This window comes from Lepisosteus platostomus, chromosome 12 (genome assembly GCF_059453375.1).
Source record: "Lepisosteus platostomus isolate fLepPlt1 chromosome 12, fLepPlt1.hap1, whole genome shotgun sequence".
NCBI classification, from domain to species: domain Eukaryota; kingdom Metazoa; phylum Chordata; class Actinopteri; order Semionotiformes; family Lepisosteidae; genus Lepisosteus; species Lepisosteus platostomus.
Window position 1 is genome coordinate 30,535,020 of NC_142622.1, and position 12,769 is coordinate 30,547,788.

General features: G+C 38.1%; 1 protein-coding gene across 2 annotated transcripts in view; it reads left to right on the forward strand.

Moving 5' to 3' along the window:
* The window catches only part of LOC148651390 (adenylyl cyclase-associated protein 2-like), a 123,361-nt gene that overhangs the window by 28,792 nt on the left and 81,800 nt on the right, over nucleotides 1-12,769 (forward strand). For both annotated transcript variants that reach the window (XM_088601624.1, XM_088601622.1), the window contains one exon: nucleotides 11,890-12,023. In XM_088601624.1, the coding sequence (XP_088457750.1) occupies nucleotides 11,900-12,023 (124 nt within the window). In that variant the 5' untranslated portion in view covers nucleotides 11,890-11,899. The remainder of the gene's footprint in view (nucleotides 1-11,889; nucleotides 12,024-12,769) is intronic.

The following is a 12,769-nucleotide window of genomic DNA, read 5'->3' on the forward strand; positions in this document are numbered from 1 at the left end:
CTCAGCAATGGTTGATTACTCATGGGGAAAAAATGGAATTTTTTGCAACATGTGTCTTTGAAGTTGTACTGTACCAGACAGAATGCCTTTCAGAGATTTGACTGTCAAGTTACTTCTCTCCTTTGTCCACTGGCTTTGCATTAGTGAAAAAACCCTCTTACCATTTGCATTATGAGAAGGTATTGCAAACAGGAACTGTGCAATTTCCAACAGTTCTGAGTGACACTCAGTATTTTTTGATTTTTCAAAGTATTTGGTTCACTTTTAATGGGCCAGCAAACTAGTGAACTCTCCATCACTCTTGTTAATTTCTGAAAATTTCCTTAGTTTGCTAATTTGATCAAAGCATTTCACGTCGTCAATTGGTGCTCCTTTGTCAGATATTTGATACATGGTTTCACTCAGAGCCATCCAGTGAAAACAAGAGAATTCTTTTAGGGGCTTAATCCATTTCTCCAAATATTTTATGCAACTACTATACAAGTTATCTACTTCAGCAGATAATCTGTCACACTCTCCATCCATTACTTCTACGTTCAACAAGGATGGTGTGAACACAGTTCAAACCTTTCAACACTTCAGCAACAGAATTACTTTCTCTTTCGATTTCTTGAATATGAACTTGGAAAACACTCATTAGAGAATGCATGTGCTATAGATAAATCTCACTCAATTCATGCTCAAAAAAATTATTAATCATTGTGGGTGACAGAATGAAAGACTTTAAGGCTGAAAACATCTGTAGCAGTCTTGCAATTCTCGGAAACAATGACAGCCATCTTGTTTACTGTGAGAGAGCAACTTTCTGTATTCAATTTAAACAAATTCACAGCATTCCTTCAACTTTTCTGTTCGAACAATGTAGATGTGAAAGTACTGGTAAATTTTAAAGATAATGTTTTCAATATCAATGTTCATTCTTTCTGCTGCATGATGTACACAGTTGTTCAAAATGCATGCTTGGCAACCAACAACAATTAATGATTTCTTTAAATTTGCAAACACATTCTTTATTCATCACATCGCAAAGTAATGCAGAGGGTGGTGAAGTCATCGCAGCTCATTAACGGCTGTGAGCTACCAAACATCCAGGATATCTACTCAGCTGGATGTCTTAAGAAATCCAGGTTCATTCTCAAGGACCCCAGTCACAAACTGTTTTCTCTCCTACTGTCTGGTAAACGGTACCGAAGCATTCGGTCAAAATCCACCAGATTATGGAACAGCTTCTACCTCCAGGAAGTAAGACTGCTAAATAACCAACCTGCAGCTCCTTTAGCAAATCACCCAAATGGCTACATGGACATACAGTTTTCACTGTATTGTGCATACTGCACTACTTGGACATAATATATTGCGTACACCATGGACACATAGCAGCTCTATTTCTATTGAGTTTGTTTTATTCAATTTCTATTACGTAACCTTAATTTTGCATTTTTTACACCCCCCCCCCCCCCCCCCGGTGAGCTTGTAGAAAAGACATTTAATTTCCAGCAACTACTGCTGCATGCTGTATTGTTGTGCATTTGATAAATAAACTTTGATTGATTGAAGTCCACCAAACACGGTATTGCAGTTGTCACCTGTGAATGAAATACATTTGTCAAACACACCACATTTTTCAAGAGTATCTTTGATGTAGTTTGCAATTGTTGTTTCAACAGTTTCATTTGGTGTGTTTTGGACCTCAGTTAGCTTTGACTGCAAACCATCATTCTTCCAGTCAAAATATTTAATAATTAAAGGGAACATTTTGATTGAGCCATTATTGCACCCAGCTGTAGCAACGCCACAGTAAGCAATGTTATTTACTTCTAATGTCTTCAGGGCTTGATCAACAGAGTGGTGCAAAGACAGAATTCACAATTGCTTCCTATTTGGTTCTAGCACTTGAACACTTTTGTGCTACCTCAGAATCAGGAAATATCTTCTTTGGCAAGACAGAGGAACAGTCCATTGATTTTTAACTGTGATGATGTTTAACTGTGTGAAATGCAAAAGTCCCTCTGCTAAAGTAACAGTATCCTCTGTTTTAATGCCAGATTTGACAAAATAATCTGTTAATTTGGTTGATAAATTCTCTCCACAAATTGCCTTTTTGTTTGTCCGAGACAACATGAGCTTGCAAGTCAAGTAAACGTACAGGACGGAAACTGAACAACGATGTAGGTCGCGAAGCGAACTAGAAAAGTTAAGAAATTCTCTATCTCTCTTTCTTACCTCCTCATCTGTTGTCCTTAAAACTTTTTTTAATTATTCTTTATGACGAAAATAATGGGGTCGAAATCCCGGACATTTTTGGATATTTGAAAATTCCCCCCCGACGGAGATATAAGAATCAAAATAGAGGACATGTCCGGGAAAATCAGGACGTATGGTAATCCTACGGTACATTATGCTTCTGTTATTTTTATTGTCAGCTACCAAAATGTCACTTTAGTTGCAGCATCCCTTATTAATATTCCATATTAAGTGCAATTAAAGATGATAAACAGTAGGGAAGTTGATTAAATGAAGCAACTGTTTCCCTAACATCCAAGGCACCTTCAAACCTGTTTTTATCTGCCAATTACCGCTGATACCAATTGACAGAGGATCTAAACCACCTTAGGATGATTTCCAACCTCTTGAACTAGCAATTGAAAACTTGAATAACTACTCCAGTTGGTTCAGAATATTTAACTCAGATCTGGGCTCCATCACAGAATTTTGTCTTTGAGCCCTTCATGCATTATTCCTTATGTCCTTTGCTTTGTTGGAATCCTGACCTTGTCTTATGCTTATGACTTGTACCTGGATCTCCCCTGGGCTCTGTTTAGTCGGCTTGCACCCTGTTTGTTTACCTATGACTTCACCTTGGATTCTCCCCTTGTGCTTTACTACTTTGTATGAATTTCATACTTTGCAGAACCCCGACTACTCTCAAGAAATGTCTGCTGTGCATCTCTATGTGATGCTGTGGCAAGCTAGGAAACCAGAAAGTAAACACAGTCCAAGATCATGGTCAAGAAGTCGGGGGTCAAAGCTGGCGAATTGCAAAGCTAAAGCGCAGCAGAGATTTCTTGTGTGCAGGCAGTACTGAGCAGTCTCTGTAGAGAGCGCACTGTCCATACAGCTCAGCCCATGTGTGCATGCGGCACTGCGCAGTTTTTCAGTTGGAATATTGCTGTGTAGATCCCCTGTCTGTGCCCTACAGTCTCATCTGCTTCTCGCTCTACAAAGTGTTCTTGAGAATTGTCTCCAACAGCACCTTGTCTATTTTCTTATGTTTTTTTGGTTGCACTGGCACTGATTGAAGTTGTTTTGCTTGGTACCAGGACCTCAGTACTTGGGGTTACAGTGTTTCAGCCAGTACTTGAAGCCTTCCTTTCAAGTACTGGTAATCTCCTCATCATGAATTTTCTTTGACAACACATAATACTCTCTCAGTTTCTGTATTTCTGTATAAAGACATCTACAATTTTGAGATTGAAGTGTTTTTGGCAGTTTTTACATTTGTAGTCTGGCTGCTGAAGTTCTTCCATTACATTACACAAACTGCAGATGACAAGTTAAGGACCTTTATTAAGTTAGATTCTAAGTATAAAAATCTATAGTGTGTGTTCACAGACCAACAAAGAAATCACTCTTTTTGTTGAAGAAAAGAAACTGTAATTCACCCTCTTTAGCCTGTTTACAAATCGCAAATTCATTACTAAAAATTTAAAAACTGTCTGAAGTGTACCCCAAAAGTCCTATAACAATAAATGCAGAGGCTTTCAAATTAATTCTTCCCTTACCAGTAACCATCATCAGTAACATGATAAAAAGGTAACTTAAATATTAATTATTAATTTAAAAATATCTTAATCATATGCCATTAGGCCTACTCTGTTTTTTAAATGTAAACAAGAATGTTGACACCTGAAGAAGGCTCCACGGCTGAAACGTTGTGTTTTTTTTCTTCTCTTTTCAGCAGTGCTTTTCAGTATTCCCTTTGCAGCCTACGCAGCTATCCACCTGAACTACATTTAAATTTAAATGTTTTATGGCTAACCATATTGACAAAAATATATTTTTCTGTTTTATGGATGAAATCTATTACTACTTCATTATTTTCCTCATTATTTTCCTAAAACAAAACCATGATTTAAGTACTTTTATTTCACTTAGAATTAAGCCTATTATTATTGTTGCACTTAGAATTACATGTTATTAAAGATTTCTATACCGTGACAAACCACCCTGGTGCCTCTCCCTAAATGAACAGGAATCTGGCTAAAGAGGTCCATCTGATAGGAGACATCATAGAATCACGCTGTACATTTAGTGAGCTATAGAGCAGATGGGCTCCAGCAAGTCTCCAGGCTGGTTCATTCCCAGTACCATAAGTCAAATGTCACTATCCACCACCCAAAGGAAGATCTTCCAATAAGTGATCTTTAAGGTGGATACCAGAACTAAACCTGATAGCATCTTGGCCAAGGGCCTACTGGTGATGTCCTCCCATTAAACTGACTTGAAAATCTCTCTCTGAACTGACCAACTGATTTTTATGACCATGTCACTGCAAGCAGTCCAAGTCAGGACTTCAGCTTTTCTCCAAGAAGCCAGGAGAGTGAGTCATGAAAGTACAGAATTCTGTCCAAGATATTCTCTCTGAAACAGAAGAAATTTTATGTTATGAACCCAGCTATTTTTACTTGATCAATTAAATTAGACAGTTGTACTTTTTTTTGTCAACATCCAGAATATTCTGAACAAAGCTATAGCATGGAACAAACTGAGTTCCCCTTTCATCTTGAAAACCTTGTGAACCTCAGGAAGACAAACTGTGCACACACTGTTATAAAGACCAAAGCCAGCAAAACACTTCTTTGGCAGAGCTGTCTGATCCCAGCACAAGGAAAAGTCCTTTCATTTCTCTAGCTGCTATGGAAACCCAGCCAACTTTTTTTCCAGCACGAAATGTAAACTCATTAAGGATGTCTGGACAATGGATTGTTGAATTCAGCTTTATTAATCACATCATTCTTGAGAGAGCTATTACAAACACATTTGTTGTTTAATTTATGATAGTAAATATATATTTACTTGTGTCTGAGAATATACAGTAAATGAGATTTAGTTTTATGAGACAGAGCCGAGGAACTAGACTTTACCACGTTAGAGTTGATGCATATTTTAATTCTGAAGTTATTAACTCTGACCTTTTTAATTCCTGTGTCAATAAACAGCATTCATGTTCACAGCAGCTCATTGTTCACAGATACATATTCTATTGTGTAGTTGCTTCTTATGCATGTTTGCTTCTATCAATAAATTGTATATTGTGTATTTAGAATCCATGTGTGAGACTAAATTTTAAATGTTTGACTGGTTTCTAAAAGCTGACAAGGACTCTGGCAATTTACTGTTACAATTTCTGATTGTAACAGCAAATTAAAACCCCCAGCCTTCTACAGCAACATAGTAACAACTACAAGTATTAGCCATCTTGTATTAGTTAGTTAGTTGCACTCTACTATATTTGCACTTTTCTCCTAGTTTCTCAGGAAACATGTTATCGAATAACAACATAAGTTCATAGCCTATTGATCCAAGTTTTCTATCCAGCCGTGTCTTGAAGAAGCCAGGGTATTGGTTTCAACCAAATTTCTGGATAGCTTGTTCCATACTCCCACTACCCTTAAGGTAAAGCACATGCCTCCAGTGCTCAGTTTTAAAGGTCCTTTAGTTTCCCCCTGTGTTTCACGTTTCGTTGTTCATTCTGAAGTCCATTGCATTGACTTTTCAAATCCTCAAAAGCATTGACACCTATGCTAAATCCAAATGTGCATATTTCCTGATTGCCAGCTGGCTGTAATTTGAAAGTGGGGAACTTTTTCAAAGCCTAACTGAAAATCTGAAATGCCAATTTTCTTATGCCTTTATTACTGGTTCTCTATCCTTATTCTCCTTGACCTCAGTGCTGCTTTTGACATTGTTAATCATCTTAGTTTTTCATATTTAAACTGTGTTTGGAGTTTCTGACATTGCTCTTAAAGGGTTAAACTCTTACTTTACTGATTGCCAGCACTTTTTCTCTCTTGGGGTCTCAGTTCTGTAATTCGACTCGTTACGTCTGGTGTTCCTTGGGGTTCGATACTGGGCCCCTACTATTCCACATTTACAGTGGGTATAGAAAGTCACCGCCCTCTTTCAAAAGTTGTACCTTTTGTTGTATGACACTCTTAAAATAAAAGCAAATTAAATAAGGCTTGTTCCATTTTTATTTACACACAGTAACCCACATTAGCCAAATGAAAATGATTTTTTCTAAAACATTCTGAAAATTAATATTACAACAGTAAAAGACCTAATTTGGATAAGTGAACACCGCCCTTACAATTGCATTTGTAAACTTGCTCAGGAATAACCAATCACCTTACAGATCACACAACAAACTAATTGACTCCCACCTGTGATTAATTGCGGTGATTTTGATTAGTTCTGAATAAAAGCTGTTTCTAGAGGATTCCACTGCTTGGAAGTGCATTTCAAAGCAAAGAATCCACTGTTGGGGGGGAGGTGCTTTCAGAAGAACTTAGAGATAAAGTTGTGGAAAGGCACAAGTCAGGAGATGGGTTTAAAAAGATTTTTTAAAGACTTTAAGTATCCCATGGAGCACAGTCAAGACCATCATTAAGAAGTGAAAGGCCTATGGCACCACCCAGACCTTACCTAGATCAGGCTGTCCCTCCGAGCTGGATGACCGAGGAAGAAGGAGACTGATCAGAGAGGCTACCAAGAGGCAAAGACTGGTCATTGTGTGCATGTGACAACAATATCACAAGTGCTCCACAAATCGGGCCTGTATGAGAGGGCAGGAAGAAAAAAACAACATCAAGTCTTATTTATGTTTTGCTAAAAAGCACCTTCAAGATTCTGTGGCCAAGTGGCAAAAGGTACAGTGGTCAAATGAGACCAAAATCTAACTTTTTAGCCGGAATGCAAAATGGTACGTCTGGCGAAAACCCATTGCCTCTTACTATCCAAAGAACACCATTCGTACAGTAAAGCACAGTGGTGCTAGCATCCTGTTGTTGGGGGTGATTCTCTTTAGCTGGGACTGGGGCACTTGTCAGGATAGATGGGAAGATGGAGCAAAATACAAGCAAAGTCTTGAAGAAAACCAGCAGCCCTCAGCCAGGAAGTTAAAAATGGAAAGATGATTCACCTTTCAATATGACAATGACCCAAAGAACACTGCCAAAGCATTGGCATAGTCCTTGAGTGGCCTAATCAGAGCCCTGAACTAAATCCCATCGAAAATCTTTGGAATGACTTGAAGAGGGCAGTCCATCAACGGTCACTGCGCAGTTTGACTGAGCTTGAAAATATTCCTCCCTCTAGGTGTGCAAAGTTGGTAGAGATGTATCCAAACAGACTCAAGGCTGTAATTCTAGCAAAAGGTGCTTCCACCAAGTATTAACTCAGGGGGGTGTTCTCTTATCCAACCCAGTTATACTTTTACTTTTTTTCAGGAATTTTGCTTTTTTTTCACTTGGATGTTGCAAGTTACAATTTGTAAATGAAACTAGAAATAGTCTGATTTTATTTGTCTTCTTTTTGGGCTTCAGGGCAACATAAAGAGAATGTTTTGAAAGGGGGTAGTGACTTATCTACTCCATAGATTTGAGGCAAATCAAGCAAACACTTATATCAATGGTAAAGTCATTTACCATTGGCCCAGGCCACTTGGCCCAGGGTCCATGTCCTTGTCCTTGTCCTTGGCCCAGGCCACTGTACCTACAGGTAGCTGCTTCAAGATGACCACCATCGTGCCAGTACCGAAATAATCAGCCCCCACATGCCTAAATGACTACCGCCCTATTGCACTCACCCCCATCATAATGAAGTGCTTTGAAAAACTACTTATTCCGCACATTAAAGCCAGCATTCCAAAAACACTGGATCCTCTCCAGTTTGCCTATCGCACAAACCGCTCCACAGAGGATGCAATCTCTATAGCTTTACACACCACATTAACCCGCCTGGATAAAAGGAACACCTATACAAGAAGGCTGTTCATTGACTTTAGCTCAGCATTTAACACCATCATACCCATAAAACTTTCTACCAAACTCAGGGCTCTAGGTTTAGATACAACCCTCTGCAGCTGGATGCTTGACTTCCTCACCAGCAGACCCCAGACTGTTTTGATTGGCAACCTCACCTCCAACACACTCACCCTTAACACCCTTCAAGGCTGTGTGCTCAGCCCACTGCTTCACTCCCTGTTCACCCACGACTGTACTGCTAAGTTCAGCACAAACACCATCATCAAGTATGCTGACGATACCACAGTCGTATGCCTGATCACTGACGATGATGAGACTACCTACAGGGAGGAGATAAAACAACTTGCAGACTGGTGCCGAACCAACAACCTATGTCTCAACATCAGCAAAACCAAAGAGCTGATTGTTGACTTCAGAAGACAAGGAAAAGTTCACTCCCCCATCTACATAGAAGGGTCTGCGGTGGAGATGGTGAATAACTTCAAATTCCTAGGTGTTCACATCTCTAAGGACCTTACATGGACACTGAACACCTCCAGTCTCATCAAGAAGGCACAACAGCGGCTGTACTTCCTGAGAAGGCTGAAGAAAATACACCTACATCCACTGATCCTCACCAACTTCTACAGATGTATGGTGGAGAGCATACTGACCAGCTGCATCACAGTCTGGTATGGCAACTGCACCGCATCCAACTGTAAGGCACTACAGCGGGTGGTCAAAACTGCCCATCATCGGCAGTGCCTTACCATCCATGCAGGAAATATACAACACCAGGAGTCTGAAAAAAGCCACCAAAATTATGTCTGACCCCACTCACCCCAGTCATAACTTGTTTGTTCCCCTACCATCTGGCAGAAGGTTCCGGTCACTCCAGTCGCACAGAACTAGACTCCAAAATAGCTTCTTCCCCAGAGTTGTCAAGTTGGTGACGCCCCCACTCCCTCCCACCATATTATGATCTCTCCTAACGTCTTCCTGTACCCACAACGACTGTACTCCAACACCACCACACACACATGTAAGCCGAAATTGTACTGTCCCCTCGATAGCCCAGTAAAACTGTAACAGGCATAATAATATTTAATATTTATTAATTAACCATACTATTTTTAACCATACTGTTTTTGCACTGTTCCAAGAATTACCTTGCACTGTTTTTGTCCTGTTATATTTTCTCTGTTTGCGGAATTTTGTACAGTTTTGATTACTTGATTACATGTTATTTATGTTATGTTATTACATGTTACTGTTATTGCTATTGTGTAACTGTCTATTGTCTTATCTTCTGTCCTATTTATATACTGCACCTGAGTGACTAATGAGAAACACTTTTTATTATACTATGCACCTGTGTAAGTTTAATGACAATAAAGTTGAATTGAATAAAGTCATTTGAACTAATTTAGGACCAGTGTTTAAGACCAGGTGTGGCACAGTGGTGCGGTGGTGAGCATTGCTGCCCCCCATTACTTCCATACTAAACCTGACACTTAAATGGCTGTCTCTCCACTGTCTCATTGCATCTCTGCTGTAAATAACTGGATGACTCACAGTTTCCTTTATTTAAACTGCTGCGAGACTGTACTTCAATTTCAATCTAAAGTGAAGAATTTGGGGTTGATATTTGATCCAGGCTTGATGTGTGACTCACATTTGCAAAATATTGTGTCCTGGAGTCCTTTCACTGGCTTCCAACCAGGTTTCATAATGACTTCAAAATCATCATGCTCACCTAAATTGCTGTACATGGCTTGGTACCTTAGTACAGTACCTATCTGACTTATTATTGTTCTACTCCCCACCTCACAACTTTTGTTTGTTTAGTTCTGGTCTTCTGTCTACCACCTCGAGGTCCGTCTACATACTATGGGTGAATAGCCTTTCTTTTGCTAAGCCCCAAAGCTCTGGAATTATATCTCTATCAGATATCAGAGTCACCTTTCCTGAGCACTTTGAAATCAAGACTGAAATCATTCCATTTTATTTTATTTAAATTGGTTCTACTGTATGTCTGTCCCTTTGATTTCCTACTGTATTGCAAATCCTTATTGCAATTGTGTAATTCTGCTGTCTCCTCTCATTGTGTGCTTTTTTCCTGTCCTCTAAACCACTTTAAGAAGCCAGTTTTAAAAGTGCTATATACAATAGTTTATCATCAGTTTTAAATGTATTTATTGATTTCCTGTAAAGCTCTTTGAGAAGATACTTTAAAAGGTGCTATATAAAATAAAGTTGTTGTTTTTATAAAATCAAAATGCACTATATGCGTCTATTCCTACTGTTGCTTGTTAAAAAAACTCTTAAGTTGGTTAGCTACCTAAATCATGGCAGAGCCAATCCAAAGACCTTATTAAAACATTCAAACAGTAGTTGTGACAGATGGTGAGTATAAAGGGCAGCTTCATCTTGTGCAGCTGAATGCAGCTAGTCCTTCTAAGAAGTTGGACGCCGACCATGCAGAGCAGAGTAACTAGTTAGCATGCCAAAATACAGATTTTTAACATACCGTACATCTGTCGCCACTCCTCTTCCATACCCATTGTAGACCATGTCGAAGTCTACACTAGCAGCATGTCAGTGCAGCAAAGCACTAAATTCTGTGTCATGATCTGTTCTCTTTAAAGTTCAAATCATAAAATGCTGACTTCTTTAATAGAATTTCTACTGGAACTGTGCCTCAATAGGACCTGGAGTCTCAATAGTTTCAAATTGTGAGTTGCCGGAGCTCAAAAGCTCCATCATAAATTAAGCGTACTTGATACCTGCCAGAACTACACTCCAGAACAACTGCAGTGCTTCCTAGACAAGCTCTTCACCATTTATGCTATGTTTTGCTCCTCTCCATACCGTCAGTAGTCAAACTCTAAGGAAATGTTATGACACAAAGAAAAACTCCCTAACTCTAATAATACATCTCAATAAGGTTTAAATGAAAACTGAAAATGTCTCTTAAGACTTTTCAGTTTTTGGATATAATCTCAAAAACATTGTATCAAAAAGTATTTTTGAAGGTGTCTATAGCATGTATACATATATAGACAATATAGAAACGGTGAAGCCCAGACAAAAGTTTGATCCTTCTGTAGTTGGATGGTTGTTGCTATTCATTTCAGTGCATTCACTAGAACAAGAAAAATAACTAGAACTAGAAAAATAGAAAATCAAAAATCTTTAAGAACCTGTTTTTTGTTTTTGATAAAATCAGACTATAACAGTGCCTTATATTTCACAAACAAGATAATGATATGTTTTATATAATTTGTTGTAGAAGTCCTTGTAGGAAGCTCGTTTGTCTAAATAGGCTTCTGGTAGAAAATGACTTTTTGAAACTTTTTACTGACTCATTAAACTTAAGTTTTTAATGTAAAAAACCATACATGTGACAACTGTTTGTGAGAGCGTTATTTGAGGTGTGTGACAACCATATTTTCTATATGACACTTAAAACTCAACAGAGGACAAATTGAATCGCACTAAAAGTGATTCAAGTGTGTGTTATAAAAAAGGAGAATCCAGCGTTTTCTGCTGTCTGTTAAAAGTAGGTACAGAAAAATCTTTGATCCATAAGATCTTTAATAGAGCTAACATTGAACTTTACATTGTACATTGGAAGTATGTGTGATTTGAAATTTGTTTTGGTTTTGAATGTGGAATGCTCTGATAATTGTAGGTGTCTTTTTGTGAACAAATTTTATTATGGACACACTGTATTTAGTGTAACGCATGAGAGAATATTTAGAAGATGCTGTGTGTACTTTAACAGGAATGTACAAGTTTAATGTCTAGTATGTGTGTTGATAATTGTAATGAACAGAATGTTATCCCATGTTTGTTTTTGCAGTGTACCCACAATGTCTGACTTGGAAGGCCTAATGGAACGTCTAGAAAAAGCTGTGATACGACTTGAAAGTGTGTCATCCAAGCTACAAAGATCACCTTTAACCGAGGATAACATTGTGAATGGGCTTAATGGAGGTAGTGTATAATGATCATGAGCATACTGTCACAATACAATAAGAGAACCCTGTGCGTGGTAATATCTATTTGGTCACAGAAGGTGTATTCTGATGAGTCCTTGAACAAGTTCTAGCTTCATAGCTTAATTTACGCTTAAGCCATCTGATTCTGTATTAATGTTTAGCATACAAATGTGTTCACAGTGTCTCAAAAGTAAGGTTTTTCTGTATTCTCTATTTGTGATGTGATCTTTACAAAAATATTGTAGCTCTTTTGTTTCCAAATTGGATTCAGATTTTCAAACCCTGGTGCATCATCTGTCTTCCATGATTAGTGTTAGTACAGCAGAGGGGAGTATCACAATATTAATTTCTGTCAAGCTATACTAATTGAAGCACTTTATTATAAAATACCAACCATAGTAGGCTTTTGAGATTTCTTAAAATATTTATCCCTTATTGCAGGGTTTAAAACTTTATCTGAAATGTTACCTCCAATTTAAATGAAAATTAAGCTTATTGGTTTCCTAGTTCCAATATATAAGCAATTGTACAGTCAGAGAATCCTGAAGACGTCACTGAAAATTAAAACTGTGTTTTTCAGACCTGGAAAATGTCCTACCAAATTACAGATTCGTCAAAATAATTTATTTTTACTAATGTGTATTTAAAAATATTTCACTATATAGTTTTCTTAGGATTAAAAATATAGAGGGGTGCAAATTTTATCTCTTAATCAGGGAGATCTACAATGTTGTGTTGGTG